General features: G+C 36.8%; 1 protein-coding gene across 2 annotated transcripts in view; it reads left to right on the top strand.

Moving 5' to 3' along the window:
- Positions 1–22,941, top strand: part of BRINP3 (BMP/retinoic acid inducible neural specific 3) — a 201,518-nt gene that overhangs the window by 166,421 nt on the left and 12,156 nt on the right. For both annotated transcript variants that reach the window (XM_062581502.1, XM_062581503.1), the window contains one exon: positions 2,215–2,437. In XM_062581502.1, coding sequence (XP_062437486.1) covers positions 2,215–2,437 — 223 coding nt within the window. The remainder of the gene's footprint in view (positions 1–2,214; positions 2,438–22,941) is intronic.

Raw genomic sequence — 22,941 nt, 5'->3', positions numbered from 1 at the left:
CTCAGAAGAACAGAAGGGAAATGAGAAGCCAGTGGTTAAAACAGGTAGTCAGGAACATGGCTTTTGGATGTGATACTCCCTAGGTGTATTAGCACGCTCCTCTGAAGTCAGTAGAGCTTGACCGATTTATACAAACTGCAGAGCTGGGCTTTGCCAAAGGACATATTTTGACAGTACAGTTAACCCTATTTGCCTTTCATTTGCTTTCCCTTCTTTTTTACTGCTGATTTACTAAATTTGAAAATGCACTCTTCAGGCTTTGAAACCAAGCCCATGAGCCTGACTCCTTCAAATCAGCCAGCCTTAACCCCCTCTGGCACCAGGTGTTGAGGTATGAGACAAAGAAGTCATTGTCACTTTGCCACTTGGTAAGGGGACAATGAGGAGCTAGTTCTCCTAAAACACCACCAAGACTCATACAGTTGGTCATCTGGTAACCCAGAATTTGTGAAATGCTTTTATAAAATCAAATGATGAAGGTACAAAACCAGGAACAGATACTTACTCTTTCGATGGAAGGTAAGAGCCAACTTGGACAAAATTAGAAGGAGGGGAAAAAATAAAAGATGAGAACTGGATTCCAGATACTTTCTAAAATGAGCGAACAGCTGCTTTCCTCCACTACCTGATTTGCACCTGGGGAAGGTGAAGTGCCAGTGACCAGGCTGGCACAGCAGACGGCAAGTTCTCAAAGAGGAAGGAATAACACATCACCAAGGATCTCCCACAGGAATTATTAAAACTACTTTATTGAATAAATAGTCTTCTTTGCCCCTTGCCTTTTGTTCTGTGTCTTCAGAAGAGCTTTCCACACCATCACTCATCTCTGATCCCTCATAGAAAGTGCTATGCCAAAATGTAGCTGTCCTATTTTTTCATGGCCCCATGCCCATTAGGATGGGGAGGAGGCTCATTCATACAAGATCTTTCTTCTCAGCCTCAAAAAAACCTATTTTTTTCATTTTTTCCTATAAAACATTCCATTAAAAAGCTAAAACAAAAAACCTTATACACACAACAGCCATACTACTTAATTTACTGAAAACACAGTATTCTTCTGTTGCAGTAGACGCTTTCCGCAAGCCACGATCTCCCACAAACACTCCAAAATTGGAGCAACAATAAATATCATGACCAGCCCTAATTTGAAGCAGGAGGCTGCTTCAGCTGGTGAGATCATTGCATTTACATAGTCTACCAAAGTGCAGACTCCCCAAAAGGAGCAACTGGCAGGATGAAAGCCAAACTGGTGGTTAAGGCACTTCACTGCAGGAACAAGCTGAAAGAAAAAAAATGGAGTGTGAAGGGTGGGAGGACAGCAGTGGGAAGGAGGGCAGACAGGAGGAGGTACTGCTATAGGGAAACAAGAAAGAAGAGGATAAACACATGCATGCAAGTAGGTTCTTCACTTCTCCTTTTTCCATTAATTAGTCTTTTTGAAGGAAAGTGTATTTAGCTCTCAAACTTGTAAATCAGTGTGCAAATTATCGTGCTCATGAGAATAGATTTATTGATTAATACAATTCTTTTAATAAGATTCAGTCTATGTATCTTGTGTGAACCGTACTACCAGAATGAACCACAATGTTTAGAGTATTCATCATCACAGTGATCTGTGATTTAAGATTTTTTTTTCCACTTTAGAGATCAGGACAAAAGGAATACATTTCTGGAGTGTTAAAGTACCATAAAGTGCTTTGAAAAACTCCACTTTCATTCCGAATACTTCTGGAAGTCTGACCCTAAATGGCTCATCTGAGGTGAAGTAACATGTCTAAAAGACTGCTGCTCTGTACACTCATACCCTTACTTTCTTAAGTATTGGAATATACTTCCTTAAAAATAATTTCTCATCATTTCCAAGTGAGTCCATATATGTTAATCTTTAAGTGCCTTTGCATCAAGTCCTAGATTTGAAGGTAAGTAACACTGATTCTCATTTAATCTTTATGTTCTCAAGGTGAGACATAGTGCCATTGCTTATATTTACTCTAAACATAAATTTAATAACTACTTAATTATTTCCTTTTGCTGTTTTTATTCTAATTTTACTGTTAACAATTTAACCACCTTTTTACTTTAAAACAGTTAAAAAGTCTCATTTAAAAAATTGAAAAGTTCACGAACAACAAGTTTAGAAATTATTCTTTTTGCTGTGACAATATCCATTGCTCCCTAGTTCAAGCTTACTAAATCTTGCCATTTTTTTTTCAGATGAATTCAAATTGTTTATGAAGAGGCTGCCCATGAACTATTTCCTCAACACATCCACTGTAATGCATTTGTGGACAATGGATTCCAACTTCCAGCGTCGCTACGAGCAACTAGAAAACAGCATGAAGCTGCTCTTCCTCAAGGCGCAGAAGATTGTCCACAAGCTCTTTGGCCTCAGCAAGAGATGCCATAAACAGCCGCTCATCCGCATGCCAAGGCAGAGGTAAGGAAGGCTGTGAAAGCCCTGAGGGCGTAGATGTGGTCATGTGTACAGTATATAGGATGCGTAGAGTACACAGCCTTTACACTTGTTTTTGTTAAATAATCACAGCCTTCGCTATTGTTCTGCTCATGTTTTCCTAACTGGTTCGAGAAAGATTAGAACAAGACCCGATTTATGTATCATAGTGGATTGTGTGTGGCAGCTCAAAAGTAGTACGAACCTATACATTCATCCCTTGTTTGGTCTGCCTCCATTTTGCAGAACTTTATTTTCCGTAGAACTTGGCCAATGGCCCCGGTGCCAAATAACTGTATACAGCATACTGAGTTCCTATTCTGAAGCAAGCACAGCTATTTTAAGAACTTCCCAGGTCATTATACAGTATATACTACATATTATTGATTTCTTGTCTCACTTGTCAAATCTGAATTAAATTTGAAAGGATGCCTTAGGAAAGAAAAGATAAATGTTTTCGTCCTGCCTAGAAACAGAGTGATCCTGAAAGCTAGCTGGTCAAGTCTATATTAACATAAAGTGATTGCTGTTGATTGCAGATCAAGAAGTGTTTTGTTGAAATTAGTGGAATGACACCAGAGTAAATCAGAAATGCGTGAGATTTGAAGGAAATTACTCTGGTCTCATAAATGGGTTTCTCTCCCATCTCATCATGGGTTTAATTCAGGGACTCCTCAATTTAGCACATATTTCTGTAGGTTTAAAGGAAGATTGAGTATTCCAGAATAGCCAAGGGTACCGTAATCTCTCTTTCTTCCAGCTGTCCAGTTGCACATTGCCAACACTCCCACTTTCTCCTTCAAAAAGGAGATAGCCAAAATCTGGCTCTCCTATCTTCCTTTCTCTACATACTATGCTCTGCTTTGGGATCTGCTGCTTGAAACAAAACTCACATTTTTCACCTTTAGGGTCATTTTGTGATTAAAAAGCATTTCAGTAAGAAAGGTTATATAGTAATTGTAATGATTTGGTATCATCTCCTGTGTTTCTTGGTATGATCTGTGAGAATGAGCATTGTGCCACAGAAATGATTCAACATGAAAGATTCTAGCAAGATCCCAGTTTCCACCAGTGACATGCTCGTAAGCTTCTGTCACCCAACATTTAAAATAACCATTTCCTCCAAATTAACCATCATGGATTTTGGGAGCAATATTTGGTAATCATCAATAATACCAATGATAGGGTACAGATGAACTGAGGTATAAAAAGCAAAGATCAATCAAAATCATTGATCAAAATGCCTCGTTCTTGTTTTTGTTAAATGAAAGGGGCCTTTTTCTTCTTCTTTTTCAAATTCAGGACTTGTGAGCTCATGGTTTGTTCATTAATAATACATGTTACTTGCAATACCAGAAATCTGCACAATGAAATGGAGGAACGTGAATTATTACACAGGTTGTAAAACTGAACATTTTTAATAGCAATCTGGTAGACTAACAGTTAGAACCAAAATCAACTAGTAAAAGCGCTCTGCCTTAAGGAGCAGTAGTAAAAGCAAAATTCACGGTTGCATTTGTCAATAGTGTTATAGTCTCCACAGAAATAAGGAGGAAGAATTTGAACAAAATGAACTCCTTTCCAAAGGATTTCTAAACTCGTTTGGGTCAGTGCTTGGGCCTTGCTGTTGAGAACTAAGGGGGGACTTGATTATGGAAAGAGACCTTTATAATCTTATTAGAGAGATAAATACTGCTATCGATTGCATTTGTTGGATACCTATCTGCTCAGACACAGATAAAAGAACCAAAGCTTCAGTTTTTAGTAAAGGCCATGGTGTTGGCAGTGAATCCAAAATGTGCTATTTTTGCACTCTGTTTCACAAGTCACTAGATGATCTATACGAAGGATTTTTCAAGGGAAATGATAAAATTGAGAGCGTTTTAGGAAGCTTGGAGGCATGTTCTAAAAGTTTATTATAATTCATGAAAACTTTCTGTGAGAAGGAGTTTTATAGGGATTTGTCTATGTGGTCTGCCAGGAATCATTTTGTCACACCTGAAGGAGCTCCTGCATGCGGACAAGGTTGCAATTCATTATTGAATATACCTGTCTCTTTTCTCTGGCCTCGGAAGTTTGTTACTGTACATGAAACAAATCGTTGCTGCATTTTTATAAAGGAGATTCAATTAAACAGCCAAGCAGAATTGCCTGGGACTTTTTCCAGATTTCCCAAAGAGAAGAACCAAGCCACTTGATAGTCATAGGACCAAATTACATTTATATCTTTTCTAATCCTTGAACCAAAATGGCACTGAATGCTCTCCTAGTATCATTGTTCTTAGTGAAAAAGAGTGAATTAGCTTGCAAGTTAAAGAAGCTGCATTCCTGCATCTTCTTCTTAAACACAGTTTATATTGTTCAACTAGAATAATGAATAAATTGTTTTCTTTCAGTCTGCACTACCAGTCAGAACAATGTCTTATTTACTGCAACACTCTGGTACACACTGGGGATGGGAACAGGATTACTATTTTTATTTTATTCTGTTCATTGCAAATCTTTTCAAGTTCCAGATGTTCTTCCCAGATTTTCAGCTTTTTTTTCACAGGCATGAAATGGCCCATTCTTCCTTTTCCTGAAAGTCAAATCATGCCAAGATACATCAAAAGTCTGTAGATTTCCATTATAAACTGTTAGGGCAGTGTTCAGTGTAACTTAAAAAATTCACCTGAATTTGTCAATACACTTTCTGTAAGCAGTGAAGTATTTACTGGCTGTCTATGTTCAAAGAAAAACATGGACCAAAAGTTCAAAAGCAACAAGAAATACAGAGATCGCTCTGTAGATAATCTGTTCCCATCTTGTATGTAGCAGCAAGAAAATGATACAACTTTCCATTTCTAGAGATAAAGAAAAAAAAAAACACAGATTGAGCTCCCAATACTAATTTTAGCATCTTTTTTAGTAATGCATTTCAAGGGAGCAAACACAAATGAACTGGTTAATCTGAAGACTAAATGAGCAACAGAAAACATTTATTAAAATCATAATTCTGTATTCCTTACATTCCTAAAAGTTAATTTCCGTGACACTTTGGGATCTGCAAAACATGTTGGCTAATATCTCATATATTAGCTAAAGGTATCTTTGCAATAAACAGAGATCCTAGTATTAATGAGCTCTAAATCAACTAAAGATTTGAGTCCTATGCTTCTCTTTGGTATTACTGGCTATGCAGAAAGGCGTAGGGATGTGTAAGAAAGGAAGAGCTGGATATAGTTGGGATTCTGCCTATCAAACGACAATAATCTTTTCCTGCTGTTCAGAAATACTGTAGGCTATTAAAATTCGCTTAACCAAGCTGTCAACTGAACAGGATAAAAAAATGTATCCCAGAGGTATAAACAAGCCCACTTTTTTTCAAGTAGCTGGAACAAGTAGAGTTAACCTTGATTAAAAAATAACCCAATTCCTTGATTTTCTGAGAGAGAATGCTTCACGGTGAGCTACGGTCACCAGGGTTCCTATTTTTCAAAGATAGAATAGGCAAAAGGAGTAAAGATCTGCTGTCCTTAATAGGTAGCATATCCTAGTAGTCCATATCGGGCCCACTTACACGCATGGGAAAATAAAATGGCAGCAAAGCTGAGGTCGAACCTTTGCCATTGGGTTTTGGGGAGGGAAAGCTGGATTTTGTTTCTGCTTTGCTTAATGCAGCAGCAAGATTTCTTTTCACGTGTGATGCCTGTATGCTAAAAATCACAGAAACAGAAGTCCTAATCCTCGCGGTTGATCAGTATCGATGAATATCTGACTTGAGTCTGGTGAATAAATGGGCACTTCCTGTATATTTTTCAATAAGTATGGCAATGATTTCCCATGCATGAATTTAATACTCAAATGCTGAAAGACCTTGAACACAGAGAGCAACTTTCACTTATTCCTTAAAAAATACCAGCGTAAGAACTTAGATTCCTCCTTTGTATCATGCAAATTGGTTCCTTGGCTAACGTTACCCATTTGAGTGAAGGCACTTGGTGCAAGATATGTCAGTTATATGTATGAACTTCATTTGCATGCAATTTAAATCACTTTGTAATGAAAAGGCATCACTTGAGGACAAATTTAAACAGCACAGTTGGTGACTTAATAAAGGCCTAAGCAAAATATTAAGAAAAAGAAACATAATATGAATACAGCAATAAACCAGTGGAATAAATTACGTCTTCCTTGGTATGTTAACAAAATGGAAATTGGCTGCAACAAACTGCAACTGAGGAATTATAAACCATTCAAGTAAATAAGAATTTTAATTTTAAAAGTCACGTATCACATTTGCACACAAAAGCATGTAGTCTTGACTGAAGTGTCAGAATTTGAATTTTTAAAGGGACTGAGTATCTAGTATTACCATACAATTTTCAGTGAGGGACTAAGGCGCTTTGGGTCATGTGATGTAGCAGAAAAAAAAATGGATAAAACAGCAAGTTTGGGTTGCATCAACAGTCTTGCCAGGCCATAGACAGAACCGGATTTTTTTCAAGCATTTGATATCAGTAGTGTAAGTAGAAAGCAAACACAGCCTACAATATTTAAGGATTTTTTAAACAAGATTTTAGTCAACAAATCTTATTTACAAATAGAAAACCATTCCCACCAGCCTTACATTTGAACCATGCCATTATCTTCCCAAGGGGATTCCCTAGGAAACATGCTGTGGCAATGAATGGCTGCATCAGACATAAGATTTGTAAAAATATCTGGTCTTTGAGGACGGAATTAACTCCAGAGCTTCCCACAAAAAGCAGTATGGAGAGTTGTAACAGGAGGAAGAGCCATGAATCTGCGTTTTTCCACTTTTTCTCTTTTTTTTTTCATGAATTTCACCAAGTAAAAAGCTCAGATGGCCAAAGAGTGCAATAAGACACGAATACTCTAAAAGCACATCAGTGAAGGGGCTTGTACCTTAATCTTCTCTTTAGTCCATACGCAGAAAACCAAATTTAAGAAATCTGATTCATTTTCTAGGATCTGTACTGTAGTCCCTCAGGAGACTGAGGCCTTGTGAGCTGTTTTCTTCAGGATGCTTCAGAAGAAAATACTCCAAAACAGACAGGGCAGATCAGCCCTGTGCCCTCAAGACGTTGCATGATATTAGTTTCTTATATCCTGTAGCTGATTGTCAGCTACTTCCACTTTAGATTGCATCACTCTAAATATAATTGATTCATGGGCACAGAATTGCTAAGGAATAAAATCTTCTGCTGAGAAAACCACAGGGTTCAATACATGGAAGTTTCATAGTACATCAGATAGAGATTTATCTTCTCAAGGCACATTTGTGGCACTGAATGTAAGGAAAGAAAATCTAATTGTACATCACTTTGCAGACTGCAGGAATGATGGTAAACAGTGAATCTAGATGAAAATTGCATTGCAGTAAGACAGTGTAAAATGGCAAAAGCTCGCTTGAATGGACTGGGACTGAAGTATATGGTGCTTCTTAACAAGAGGTGTTAAAAAAGCAATGTCCTGTCTAGTTGTTTTTAGAAAATACTCTCCTTTTTAAAGTATAACATATCATAGCCATGTTTCTAAATAAAAATTGCTCCCAGAAAGAACAAAGAAAAATGCTCCTAGATGGTACGTCATTTTGAATCACAAAATTGTAAAAATATAGTTTGAGCCACTTCATTAAGATACTGCACATGGGAGTTAAAATGAACTTACAAGTGTGAATGTAAAGCCCCCTCCCCCCCAATGGAAACTTTGATTTTATCTTATACGCCAGGTGCACATCTGAAAGCTACAAGCGCTATAAAAGGAAGGTAATAAGATGAAAGCGTGTGAGATAAAATGAAGGTCAGTTTGGCAGCGGTTGCTTTACTAAACTGAATAATAAGTCCATGTCTTTTCTCAAAGGAAATAAAATAATCCACTTTGAGGTGATACCTTTAATTGGACTGGAGATTACAGTTATTTAAAACTAACGTGACAGACATAAAAATATGCTATACTTCCTTGCAAATAATGGTTCTGATAACAATGACAATCTAAAATAAACTCTTGTGTAGAGATGTGTTTTCACACATATGCTAGTAGCCGTACGTACTTAAGAGCAGACTGTTCTCAGTGTCTGTGATTGTTATAAATTTTCTCTTCAGGAATTTCGACTTTCTCATGTTACAGCATTTTATTAAGCACTCACAAAGGCTGTTATTCATTATTTGTTATACAGAAAAAAAAAATGCAGCCTCCTAATAGCTCCACTTTTGATTTTTTTTGATGAATAACAATATTGGAATTAAATAACTTCACCATCTCATAAAGTTCTATGAAACCAGTAGATGGATTATATTCATGTCCCAGAGTAGGCTAACGTCTGCTTCCATATCTGTCCTGTGGGCAGCATGTGGACTGGAGTCATCTCTCTTGCATTAATGCTTTGTCCTTTTAAAATATGGGCTATTTGTCAGTGCAAGAATACTCTACTGCTAGTTAATGCTTTAGCAATCAGATTTGAGTATAGTTAGTCTCTAAACAAAGTGTAATACAACTTCATGTGTCAAAGAGCAATTCTTGGGCAGCATCTGACATAGCATCTGAAAGGAGTTGTATCGATGTACTCCTACTGGGCGTTCAGACCTCAGTATCTTAGACAACAGCTCGAAGGTGGCAGCATCCAAAAGTACAACAGTGGAAAATGGTTCAAGAAAGACTGATACATGCAATGACAGTTCTAGTGTCCATCTCTTCTTGCAAGTTCTTCTGTAAAGGCAACAGGGCCCCACAAATACAAGCTTCAAATTCCTTTAGAAGACAGATTTCCTCTTTACAGTCCTAGTTTGAAGAAGAGGAAAGCTGGGCTTCAGTTTCTCTTTACCCTTATGAAAGAGTAGCCACCTTAACTATTTTTTGCAGCTCTGCTAACACATCTCTTCCATTACTGATTGCCTCTGTGCTTTTCCAACTTCCCAAATGCCTTGTAGCCTTCCACCCAAATTCCCCGAATTCCATGTTTCTTCCACACAAATTTTGTAATGCAATCGGTGCAGTCATTACTGAAGCCTGAAAATATAAAGACAATAAAATAGATGCAGATTAAAATAAGATTTTTATATATACATACATATATATATACATGTGTATCAAAAAAGAAAAGCTGTAGAAAGGAACATTATTCAGCCGACTTGCTCCTCAATGGAGACTGAGAGAACTGAGGGATTTGCTCTCGACCTTCTGGTTTTGACTGTGATCAAATTGATGTAAAGGACCTTCCCTCAGGCCAAATTTAGGGCTATCTTAATCGCCTAGCCACATGAATTACTTGCAGGAACAGCATCAGGGCCAGTGCTGTGGGGACTCAAAAGGCTTGCAGGCCTGCCCTTTAAAATAACTGCTTGACATGTGGACAGCTGCTGGCATGCTTTTCTGGGCTTGGCAGCTTCTGTTTGCTCTTGGGCTGATGTTCATCTGTCTTTGTGGTCATGACATGACATGATGGCCAGGATCCTTCCTAGATAGTATCCCCCACGCACTTTTGAGGGTCATAACAATGTACCCCACAAGTTCAGCTTGAGGTCGGGCGAGGACACAATCATGAGCTATTGGATCTTGGAGCATCTTGGGCTTCAGGCTGTTCCCAAGTCCAGAAAGCTCCAATATCTTCCAGATTTCATCTGTAGAACGAGTTGATATTTGAACAACACTTTATCTGTTTCAGAACAGTATAAAATGTACCAGGCAGGTGGTCTTTTATCATCTATCAGCTATTAAAAGCAAGAGGAAGGAGACCTAAAATAAGAAGGAGGTTTTCATGTTCATTCTCCAGCAGTAGAATAGGTGTCCTCTGCAGAGTCGCTCCATCTGTGCTCCTCACGGTACAACCAGGCTGGCGATACCACATCTCTCCTGCTCTCTCTTGCCTATAGTGTTTCTTTAAGCAGGTACACAGGCTGTCTCTTACCAGGCATTTGTGCAGCACATGTCGCAGCGGGGCCCCAGCCCCAGCCTCAGCCCCAGCCGGGGCTGGGATGAATCGCTCTAACACAAACGGCTTTCTGGTCTGTGCTATTTAAAGTCAAAATATGCCTCCCCTGTGGGAAGGGTAGTATTAATGCAGAGCACAAGAAAAGCTTTGATGTGCCTGCAGAATGAAAGGGAAGATGAAGGTCGACTTCGGGGGCGGGGGGAGGAATATTGCCATGCATATCCATGTTTCAGGCAAAACCTTTCATTGCTCTGATGTCTCATGTTGACAAAGAGGTCTCTACTTGTCAGGTCACGTCTGTCAAAGCTCTGAAAACAGGCTTTTCTAGTGTTTTCCTTTTTTCTGAATCAGAAGATCTTCTCAATTAAACAAGTCAAAGCACTGTGATATATGCCTTGACATAGATACAGACACATACAAGCAAGTGTCTTTTATTTCCCACCTGTGTTAAGTCATATGCAATTTACTCTAATAGCTCATGAGGAAAGAGAGGTATTTAATCTTCAACGGGATGTCAAATGCTAGAATTTAGCCTTCTGGATTGTGCTTCAGGTCATCTTAGCTAAGGACATACTATAACCTTGTCTTTAGATTAATTTGAAGATTAATCTTCAAATCCTTCAGTCCTACGAATGGTGAGGTTTCATTTTTTTTTTTTTTCATTTTGAAAAATGCTCAAAGAAGTATTACAAGCCTGATATTTCATATTCTCTTGAGTCTACTCTTTTGTTGTTGTTTTTTTAAAAAAATATTCTGATGCCAACATGCAGAATGTACCAATTCCATTCTCTCTTATATTCCTCCAAATGATAAAGTTCTAGGAACAAATTTCCTATCTGGCCAATGCGAGCAGATATGACTATGAATAAAAACTTATTCAAGATGGCCATTTATTACTACCTTTTTCTTCCACAAATGAGGTAAAGTAAGAAATCTAATTTACCAGCTTCTAAAGGGTATTTTTGCATGTCTTTTAAAGTTTGTCATTCTTTCTCATTTATAGCCTTCAATGTCTTTTATAAACCAAACAAATATTGATTTTTGTCATAACATTCTCTCTGTATCTTCTTATATATGCTCTTGATAAAAGTAGAATAAAAAAATGTTAGGAATAAGATGCATATTGAAGTAGTGGGAAGAGACAGGAGACATCTAAGTTCTCTGAAATTTAACTGCTTGATGAGAATATAGTTTGTGCACAATGATTATGGATACTGTCAAGAGTAGAGTCATTATGGTCTGGAACACTAGGAAAAAAGGTGGCATTGTTCATTTTTGGAATCATGAAAACAAAAAAAAAAGGAAGGAGGATTTTCTCATATTTCTGGTATGAGGTAACATCTGAAGAGACAAAACTTCATTCCTAATCTAACAATTTATAACTTGGATCATTTAGTTTCTCAAAAAGATATTCCAGGTACTTAATAAGTAACAGATTATCATCTTGTACTCTGGGGAATATTAGAGTTATAAAACTTCACGTGCTCACAGAAATGTAGAAGTGGATTCTGCCATCCTTCCTGAGACTCACCATGTTGCTTCAGCTGGAATAGCAACATTTTCTTCTCAGTCTTAGTAGGTGACTAAACAAGAAAGTAGACAATAAAGTGACAGATGGTACCCCTTAGACGTTAATCTTCAGCGCACTCATTAACTGCCATGCACATTTACAGTCCAAGAAGAACTCATTATCACATGCAAAGTTGGGTCACAGGTAAATGCACTGAGAATTAAAATTGCATTCTCAGAACCAATCTGTTTTGCATAATTCTGGAAAAAGAACAACAAAAAATATATCTTTATAATTGAGACTTTTCTGTTTACTCATTTTAGGAAAATGGTAACGTACAAAGGAACACTCTCACATTTGTGCATGTTTTTCCAGATATTTATATTATTTTGGAAAGATGCCTTAAAATACCACTGAAAATGAGCACAAAGGACTGTGCTATCAATAGAATTCCTTTAAAAATCTATTTTACAGTCTTTTGTTAGTCAGGGAACAGAAAAGCTTCAGGCTGAGATAACCTGAAGTTGCATTTCATCAGCAAGCGAAGCAGATCAAGGCCTTAAAACAACCACTGAAGTGCAAATAAGGTTTCCTCTCTGTCAAATTTCCTTCCTCCACACACACAGTTTGACCAGTGCCCCAAAGTCATATAGCAGTCTCCATATCCTAAAACTGAAAATGCACAGATGAAAAAGAGAAAGCCAAATATCTGACATCTGTATCATCTTGGCCTTCAACCCACACCTCCTCACAGGAGATGGCAGAAAGGTTTTTCACAGGAAGGTCTCAGAATTCAGGAGGCAAAATAACAGAGAAATCACACTGTGGAATTCCCCGTGCTCTGTTTCAGATACGAGACTAGAAGGCAAGAGCACTTCTTATCCATGTGCCCAACTCAGCGCATGCTTCTTGAAGCCTGAGGCATATTAAAGACATAAAATCGGTAGCACAGTCCAAGACTGATGACCACATTTATTTTTTTAAAAAAACCTTCAAGTAGCAGATAAGACAAAATAGCTGCAGAAGGCAATGATTCCAGTTGATTTGCCAGTAAATTATCCCAGTTGTAGTATTATTAGTTTTCTAGAAACTCTTATATGGAATCACAGATGATGAATATTGAGTAAAAGACTTGTGTAGCTCAAGGAGCATAGGTAATATTAGCTGTTGGCACTCCAGGCAGAAGGTGACACCTGTTAATATTCTAATACGGTTTTATTTGGTTATCTTTAATGACTGACTTCTCTCAATTGTCAAGATATTAAGATAAGAAGGTGATGCAAACCAAAAAGAAACAAACCAAATTAAAGCTCCTCTTTTTTAATTTAACCTAGGTGCTAGTTAGAAACACCTTTTCTTTGCTTGCTTTTCAATATTTATGTATTTATGAATTTAATGTATTTATGAATTTAAATGTTCAAAATTCAAGAAATAATAAATAAACTCTCTACAGTGAGTCCAAAATCTTTCCTCAATGTGAAAATTATTAGTATATCTGCCATAAAATTGATTTTCTCCAGGTTTTAGTGAAAAAATATATATAGTTTTTCAGTCCTTATTTTCTTTGGATTCTTAGTCATACAGATCCTTAGATAAATTCTATCTATGTGACAGGAATGGTATCAGTGTGTGTTCAAACCAGTCACACAAAAGGGTAGCAAAAGTCAAGATTTGTTGCATCATTTAGAAATACAATGTATGTCTTTATATTTAGAAAGAGGTAGAATTTTCAAAATACAGTTTAAAATCTCTCTGAACATTTCTTAGACTGTGTTCATTATGCTCTCTAAACTCCTCCTCCCTTATTTAATATTAGGAGAGTTGCAATAGAATCTGAAATCAGGGTCACTACCTTACGTAGTTGTTGTTGCTGTTGCTGTTGTTGTTGTTCTTCTTATTATTATTATTATTTTAACCTCTCAAATTTAGAAAATATTTCTTAGATAGAAGTAGGCAGAAAACCCAAAAGATTCTCTGGTTGACCTTAAAAGAACCCAACAGACATCATGCCCTTGAAATACTACAGCTATTACTTCATATCCACTTTTTGGACAACAGTGCCTTAATTTTGAAAAAAAAAAAAAAAAAAAAAAAAACATAGTGACAATAATGGATGATTTTTTTAATGTAAGTTGAAAGCTTGCCATCTGTGTAGATTGCTTCATCAGTGTATTATCTGCATAAAACAGTACCGGTTTAGGTGATTCCCGGAGTGACGGCTAAGATAGAGTACAAATATAAACCAGGTAGTTGGCAAATATGTCCAAGACGTGAGCAAGGTGCTGTGAAATGGATAGCTAAGCTGCTGATGGAGTTGTGCCTAATGTTTCTCGAGAAAACTTCTGTCAAATAGGCTCGAAAGAGAGACCTATGGTGCAAATCGCAGGAGAGCATGCAGCATGCAGACCAAGTTTTTTGGATCAATTTAGCCCTCAGTGCACTGCAAAGCACCTGAGCAGTGTTTTCTGTCTTGTTCAGTTCAGTCCACAGTTTAACAGATCTTGCCACCAGTTTGAAGTTGTTCAGCATTAGGTGATTTTTAGTTTTTCAGCCGACTATCTGCTGCATATGCAGAATACTTATCTATGCGCGTCCACAGTCAAATACAATGTCAACTGTGTTGGAATGGCAACATTTTCCTCATAGATTAAGAGATGAGGAAAAGTTCAGAAAAGCCCGAGTCCTCAGCTTTGAATGGCAGAATTAGAGGAACAGGTTTCCAGACATGAATATTTAAAAGGAAGTCTATACAAAATATCTACATCTGTGCTTCTAAGTGTGCCTGCAACTTGGGGTTGGATTAACTTCAAAGATAAAAATAGACCCTCTGTCTGCGAAAGGCAAGATTTCTCCGTACTGAATAGAGATTAGTGTCCTGGTGGAGAGGACTGAACCACTGTAAAGAAGTTTTCTACAAGAGACACCTGTGAATCTTGGCAAATAATGATTCCAGAGCCTGTTTCACCTTTTTTTTCGCTGAATAGCAGACAGTCATCTGGGTATAGAGCTCCATAGAGAAGTGCAGATGAATGGAGCCATGCAGCTCCTCTGCAGGTCTTACAGCCTGTGGGATTGCATACCCGAACCAACTGTTCATATGTATTTTACAAAAAACTCTTTTAGCCTGTTTTATTTTCGAAGTTTGCAAGAGCATTCACTGTATGCTTTCCACCTCCGGGGTGGAGGTGCTGGTGAAATGGAATTGATTTTTTTTGTGTATGTGAAATTCATGTATTCTATGTGATTCATAGTTTTCGTGCCTAACCTTGACTGCAAACATCAGCAGCCATGCATTTACGTCTTGCAGTGCTGGCGTACAACAGTCCCTAATCACAGATCAGAGGATACTTGGTGATACAAAATACACAACTTCACATGTAGAAATTGATACTCGCATAGAGACATTTACAGAAATATGGTAAGTAAAATTAATAGGAAGTTTTGCAAAGATCTGTAGAACTCTGTCCTCACTGAAACTATTAAACTTTCATTCCCTGCTGCCACGGAATTTTGGAGGAGCACACAAGTTAAAATGAATAAAATTTTGAATAAAAAATCCACTCGCAGGAGCTTTGTAAAACTATCCTGACTTGCAGATATTGTTTTAGCTTTAGCCCTCTGAGGCACAGCACTTGGGAGATGTGGCTCAGATCAGCACTGTTTCGGCACTATTTCCCCCATTTCTGATCTTAGGTATTACCTTGACCAGTGAGCATAAAGCTAGAATTTCTAGTAACCATCAGATAAAAAGTAATAACTAGTTACTACAATTTCCTCTCTTTTTGACCTTTATACATATTTCTTTTTTGATGTGAACTCAGTTGCTTGATCACAATTCATCAGTGCTACCTGCACCAGGAAGGAAGTGAGCAGTTCTGAGTATTTTCAGGTGTTTGAACTCTTATATCTGTAGTCTCCCACAGACATGAATAAGATTTTTATTTCTTTTAGTGGCAACTGCAGTCTAGTCCTATGTCATTCTACATTCTGTATATTCATTCTTTATATATTCAATATATAAATTTATATATTCTCCATATATTCATTCTTCATATCTTCAAATAACCTAAAAACTTCCCCCTCTCCCCCCGCAATGATATATTTTTGCTATTTGTGCCCCAGAATCTTGACGGAAAAATAAGGACTTCAGATAATCTGCAAAAAAAAAAAAAAAAAAGAATAATTTAACTTAGACCTTAATGTGATTAACACTTTGAAAGCACATAGGGAACTTGTGAAGTTTCACTTGCATTCCTAGATTTCTAGGCAGCTCTATATACACTGCTGATATCAGAAGGTGCTGAATTAACATTTCCACTGGAGCAAAGTAAAAGATTGAGTGCCTAACTTCTTGAGGAGTTAGGCACTTTTAAAATGCAGTTAAGGTGTGTAACTGCTGGTGTCAAGGTACCTGAGTGGTGAGCAAAACTTTGCATGCTGTTAAGCTGCAAAGTAAAACTGAGTATGATTAATGGGATGACTTTACCCATAATAGCACAGCTGGGGATTATGTTATTTTATATTCATCTTCCAAACTCCCATAAAAGTGGATTATTGTAGCATAGCACTTCTCAACAGTTAGAAGGTGATTGCAGTCTTAACAGCTCCCAGGGTCTAACAAAAAGAAGTCTTCTGCATAGAAACTTAGTCCAACTCACCCTTCAAGGAGGATGAGGAAGAAACTGGAAGAGTGCTTGGGAGATGTTGAGGTCATTATACAAATACTCAAAGAGCTATAAGTATTTGGCTTAGTGAGGGAGTATATGAATATAATATATTCTTGACTTGCGTACACAGATGGACTGGAGAGTCAGGGGCAGGCCTAGGACCATGGCTGCTAGCTGGTGGGGTTTGCTGGGCTGAGTCCCACCATGACATCTACTACCTCACTAAGTGGAGAAGGGATTCATCCCAAAGCCATGACCATGGGGGTGAAGAAAGTGGCTACTTTTAAGAAGCAAACACATCTCATTTCTGTGCCAAGTTTGAGAGTGAAGACCCAAGTGGTACAGGCAACATCCTGCTGCCATTGAGGGCATCGGTGGCAGGATGCACCTCAATCGCCTGAGCAACAATCAAGAGGTGGCAACATATTAACAGCACTGAATAAAAAGGGAATTCGACTTTCATCTCTTACTGTCTAGTGACCACATGGAAAAATTTTACGGCCACTTCAATCCCACTGAAATCAACTGGAATTAGAGCTGCTGCTACGTGCCATGTGAAATCTCCTCTACTGGTATCACTGACCTCAGCCAACTTTGTGTCAGATCTCCCTCCACCCCATTTTTATAGTTCATCTCTCTTAGTGATGAACTATAGAGATATACTTCCTCTGAATGTTTTCTACTAATTGGCATTTTTAAAGACTCACGATAGAACCATTACGTACTCAAAATTAAATGTGTGCTTATCATATTAAGCATGCTGCATAAAATGTTTTGCAGTAAGACAATGGTTGAGAATAGCAGCAAATAAAACATATCCAATTTGTGTCAACTTACTGCCATGTGGAAGGTAGAAGCTGATAAAAAAACTCTTTTTTTCCTACTGACTGATGAATGAATGAAATGAAGCTATTTTTTATAATATGTGGTATTTGCCTTGAATAATAGCTTTTCTTTTCAAAGCTTTTATTATTTTCGACTAGCTGATTGACAAGGAAAGATATCTCTTATTGCTCAGATTCTTCCTCATTCTTTTTGCTGTTATGTGGAAGGAGTTACAATATAATTTTATCATTAATGAAATAATAGCTCTTTCTTTTCATTAACTTCAACTTCATCTGCCCACTGTGAGGCGGATTCAGTCTGATTTCTGCAGCAGCAATCATCGATCTGCTGCAGAACTTCTTGTCAACCTGGCAGGTATCAAAAAGAGACACACACAAAAAGTTAATGGAAGAAATCAACATTTTCTGAAGTTCTTTTACACAAATATACCTCCCCCAGCAGAATTTTAATTATTTTTTTTCATTTAAAAGAGGAATAACAGTAGTTAAATACACGTTTCTGGACTGTAAATTGTTCAGTATATTGTTAAAGATCGAACCAACTGTTGACATGGGCTCAGATACTACTTTCCTGTAATCATTTTTAATTTCTTACAGAGAAAATAAACTGTCAGTGAATGAATTATAGGAAGAACATTAAATGTAATTTAAAACTTGTATTGTTCTATATTAAATTAACAGTATTCATCTATTTATTTGTAAGTATTGTGTCTTGGGGTGCTAAATTTCTTTGTCTAGTTACAGGCAATGACTGTGTGCTGGAAAACATTGGCCATTGCTGTTTATAGTTCAATATATTACTATCCCTTTTGTGCACCGCAAGGACTTACAAGCGTAGGTCCTGCTAGGAGAAGCTTAAGTTGAGTAAGAAATATTTTGGCAGGTCAGAAAGAAATCAGTAACAATAGGTGATGTTATCACTTCACCTGGTAATAAGTAAGAGTAATGCGGATTTATTAACCTTAGCAGAAACATCTGCATGCATGATATATAAACGAAAAATATGTTAACCAATTTCATGTTCTATAGTTAAAAAGCACTCTTGCTTCTTATGCTTGAAAAAACACATCTAAATAATAGTTTCCATTCCAGTTGCTCAGTTCCTGGTGCTGCGCTTGGAGAACTATCTTTAACTGACCGTGAAAACAGGAATATCCTTAAGGAACGTGCCCTCTTTAAACGATTCAGCCTAGCATATTGAATTTTGCCAAAACATGCTACACACAGACAGACAGACAGACAAGGCAGGTTCCATGCAGCAAATGAGAAAAATTAAAAGGCAACGAGAGTATGGGAAGTCCCAGAGCCAGAAACGCTCCTGTGCCAATTTACCCTTGCTGAGTATCTTACCCCCTAATTAGATTTGTGCATGCAAATTTGAGAACTTCCCTGTGCTCATGCGTGACAATGATTTTTTTCTCTAAAACTCTCTCCTTTTTAATTTATGTAGCAGAAAATCCGTTCACTGCTTCTTCCTTTTCCTTTGAGCTCCCTGTTAATTATCAGCATCAACCTCGCAGACAGATTTTCGTGTTATCTTTTGCAGCATGCAAAGAGATGAGTGGAAGCTTAAGTATAACAAACATTTATGTGGAAATTAAGGAACAAAAGAAAACAGAAGCAGCAAACACAACTCCACAAGGGAACACGGTCACTTTATAACAATGCTGCAAAAAATTGGAGACTAATATTACTTTTGTCTCTACAGATTTTTAGATATTTAAAGGAAAGGTCTATTGAAAATGGAAGCATAGCCAGTTAATACAGATAGAGCACTTTTAAGGTGAATAAAAACAAATTCTAGAGGCGATAACATCTCAGAAGGAATAAACCGTAAGTTTGTAGAGACAAAGGAAATCAGGAGTCATTTTTTCCTAAATAATTTCCTCCCCTCCAATTTAGATAACGGAGGAACAAAACTTCAATCCCTTTTTTTTTTTTTCCAATCAAACCATCAAGATTAAGTTTACTACATCAAAATGAAAATGTCATTATATATATATATATATATATATATACACACATATATATATGCATATATATATATTTATACATGCAAGACCAGAGAAATCCTTGTTTTAAGGGCAATTCCCTAAAGTCTGCAACTCTATGTTTTAAACACTTTATTTTGCCATTGATTTTGTTAAGGTTAGATATCTGCACTGTTCCTCTAGAAAAAAAATGTATTAATTGTCTTTTGTTTATTAGCAAGAGATGTCTCACCGATGTTCAGGGGAAAAACTGATCATTATATATAAGTTGTTCTTAATTAGTACTGTCTGTAGCTGTTATAGCTCTGTATTCTTATATGCTTAAGCATTATCTAGATACAAGTTGGCTAATGCAACCCACTTCTTTTGTTTTTGATGGTGCATTTTGTATAAGGCCCAAGTCTAAGCCATATTAAACTGTTCAGCCATCTGTTGCAACCCAAAACCTACTGAAAGAAGTAGGAAGCACTGGAGATTATGCTGCAAGTAATCTGATCCATTTTACTTGACCCACTAGTGCCTAACAAGCAAAAGATATAGGTTTTTCATGCACAAGTTTAAGCAGTCATATGTGGGCAGGTAGTTCAGGCAGAAATTCAGCACTATGAAAAAAAAAAAGGTTTCCATAGAAACTAAAAACTGCCAGTGGAAGCTGCTGGATAGCTTTAAAAGAATTTAATCAAGTTATATTTGAATAAAGGCACATGTTGCACATCATCTGCAACATACTGCAGTTTGCAAGTACAGGTGGCATTCCTCTTTAATATTTTAAATTATATCATTGAACTGTGGCCTTTAGCCTGACATGTGATTTCTAACGTGGTTTCAGCCAAACAAGCCTTATTTGTACGAGGCTGATTTTCTTCTGCTTTCTGGTAATGTCAATCCCAACTGTCTTCATGTTTGTTCTGTGGTCATTTTTTTCTCATAAATGTAACAGAAAGGAAAATAACACTTGCTGAGCATTGCAAAGAACAGAGGGAATCCTTTGGGGGAATATCCTGATCATGCTGTTACCCTGGGAATTAACTATTTAAAAACAATCAACGAGAAATTCTTCATGGTTCACAAACTCATTGGTAATCTTAAAGTTTGACGACCCTTTCTGAGCTTAAGTAGTTAACAGCGCAATGCTCTTGAATTACAGGAGTAGTGGTATAACTTTGTACTACGCAAAAAAACAAGCTCTTTATTCTGCACACAGGCTCCAGGCTGAATACACGTGACATCCAAATGCACCAAGCAAAGGAGAACAAGTTGCTGTACGTGGCATTTCATTTGGTAATAAGTGAGGACAGAATTACACTTTTCTGCAGTTTGTGCATTTCTCCATTTCTCTTCAGGTTGCTCTCCAGAACTAGACTGCTTGTATTTCAGTAAAATTTAATATCAGAAATGCCATTTAACAGGAAAGCATTTTTACAGCTTCACCTGAACATACTGTACACATTGTTTTTTCTGGAGTTTTAGGCGGTAATCAGCAAGTTATACCATAATGACGGAGCAGAGCTTTTTCTTTTAATTTATTTATTTTTTAAGTCCATCCACTCAGCTTCTTGCATGCAGAAGACTTCTTATCATCTCTTTATCCCCATCAGAAATTCAAATTCATCACTATGGTATTAAGGAAGAGTGTGTGCTTTTCATATATATATATAAATGGAAAACCTCCTGGAGACTATTAGTGATAGAGCTTTTGGTATCCCACATAATCAACGATATTACGGAGCTATTAAAAATAACTACGTTAAGAACGCTAAAAATGTCTTAACATGCATGCTGTTGTAGGCTCTGAAATGTTATCTGCATATTTTCACTTGTCAGAAGTATGTAGACTTTAATGGATTTTTTTTCCTACAGTGAAATGTTGTCTGCTCCAATCTGGTTCTGGTTATTAACGTTAACTTCTAGAAAGTCTCTATGAAAGACAGGCCCCTTAAATTAATTCTTTTCAGGTTCAACATGTTGGTTTCACTAAAGAAGGGATTTAACATTACTTTTTTGGATTATATTCTCCTAAACAAAAATTACGAGATTTTAAGCAGGCTCTTTTGCATGGGTAGGTTTTCTTTACTAGCTTTGGTAGTAGGGCAAATGCAAACATCTAACAAAAAGCAGGGGATCAACTCAACAGAATGAGCCTGAATATCTAAGGACATCATAAATAACTTATCAAAAGTAATATACTCTTCTTCAGCAGCAAAAGTTGTCACTTCTTCAGGTTATAATTTACAGTCAATTACCCTTCATATATTTATATATATACTTACATATATATATTATATTTATTTATTTATGGGGATATCCATAGCAATGTGTGGGGAGAGGTTCACAGGCACACACAGTCCTACTCATGCATACTCATTTCAAATCCTCCTGTTGAGCTTTTCTTTAACAGCTTTCGGTCATTCTAATTTGAGGAAACCAGCCTATATAGATGAGTGGAAAGATATATCAGTTTTCAGCAATCTGTAAGAAGGATTATTATTCTGAATTGTCTCTCTCTATATATGTATATATGTTTTTTTTTCTCTCAACAATCGTGCAATAGTTGGCAGGGAAAGAAAACAGTTCTGTAAGGCTACTCACTTCTTTTTTGTTTATTAGGATATATTTGAAGAGAAATTTTGCACCTCTTACTAAGATGGGAATTCGATTCCTTACTTTCAGGGATTTGCATTAATTTTCTTTTGCTGCAGATCCTTGTGCAGAAAATTGTTCTTCTGTTGACCCAGTGGCTCAGCCTTTCCTTTCACTTTAATTTTGCATGCTGCGGGTTTTTAAGGAAGATAAAAACAACAGAAGAGATGCAATTATTTGGAATTTGCTTGTAAACATTGCTACTATACTGTCTGCTGGTTGACATTATATACATTTTGCATCTGTCCATTACTAAAAAAAATAGAGAAATAATTTATTTAAAAGCAACACATCACAGCTCTTTCAGATAGCTTCTGCTTTTCTTTAAGATTTTTATGGGAGGTCCTTATAATTTATTCAAAAATACTGTACCAGAAAAACAAACACCTCCCCTCCCATAAAGAAATTGTACTTATATTAAAACTTTGAGATTTTGTTCAAAATATATTTTTTTCAGTTATTTTTAGTATTAATATAATATGAGGAAAAAACACACACTGAGATTAGAGTTATTTTCTTTATTCTTGAGGGGTTTTTATATAACAAAAAGTGAGCAATGAATACAGAATTGAGTTTTGTATTCTTTAATTAAAACCATTACTCTTTACTGGGAGATGCTTGCTTCAGTGTAATGATTTTGATTCTACATAATGGAAGAAAATGACATGTTACTGCTGTTGATATTGCAATAACATATAGAGACCCCAACATTTATAATCTAAATAGAAAAACAGTGGAAAAAAATGCAAGATCATTATCCAAGAAGGAGAAGAAGCGACTTGTCTATGGTCATGATCATGTAAGTGGACTGTGAAAGAGCCAGGGGATTTTCTTTAAGCCTACTTCCATAATTATAGCTAGAACCAGTTTTGCAGGAATGGAAACTGGATTTCTTTATTTCAG

This window comes from Rhea pennata, chromosome 8 (genome assembly GCF_028389875.1).
Source record: "Rhea pennata isolate bPtePen1 chromosome 8, bPtePen1.pri, whole genome shotgun sequence".
NCBI lineage: Eukaryota > Metazoa > Chordata > Aves > Rheiformes > Rheidae > Rhea > Rhea pennata.
This window is presented reverse-complemented; position numbering and strand designations above follow the sequence as displayed.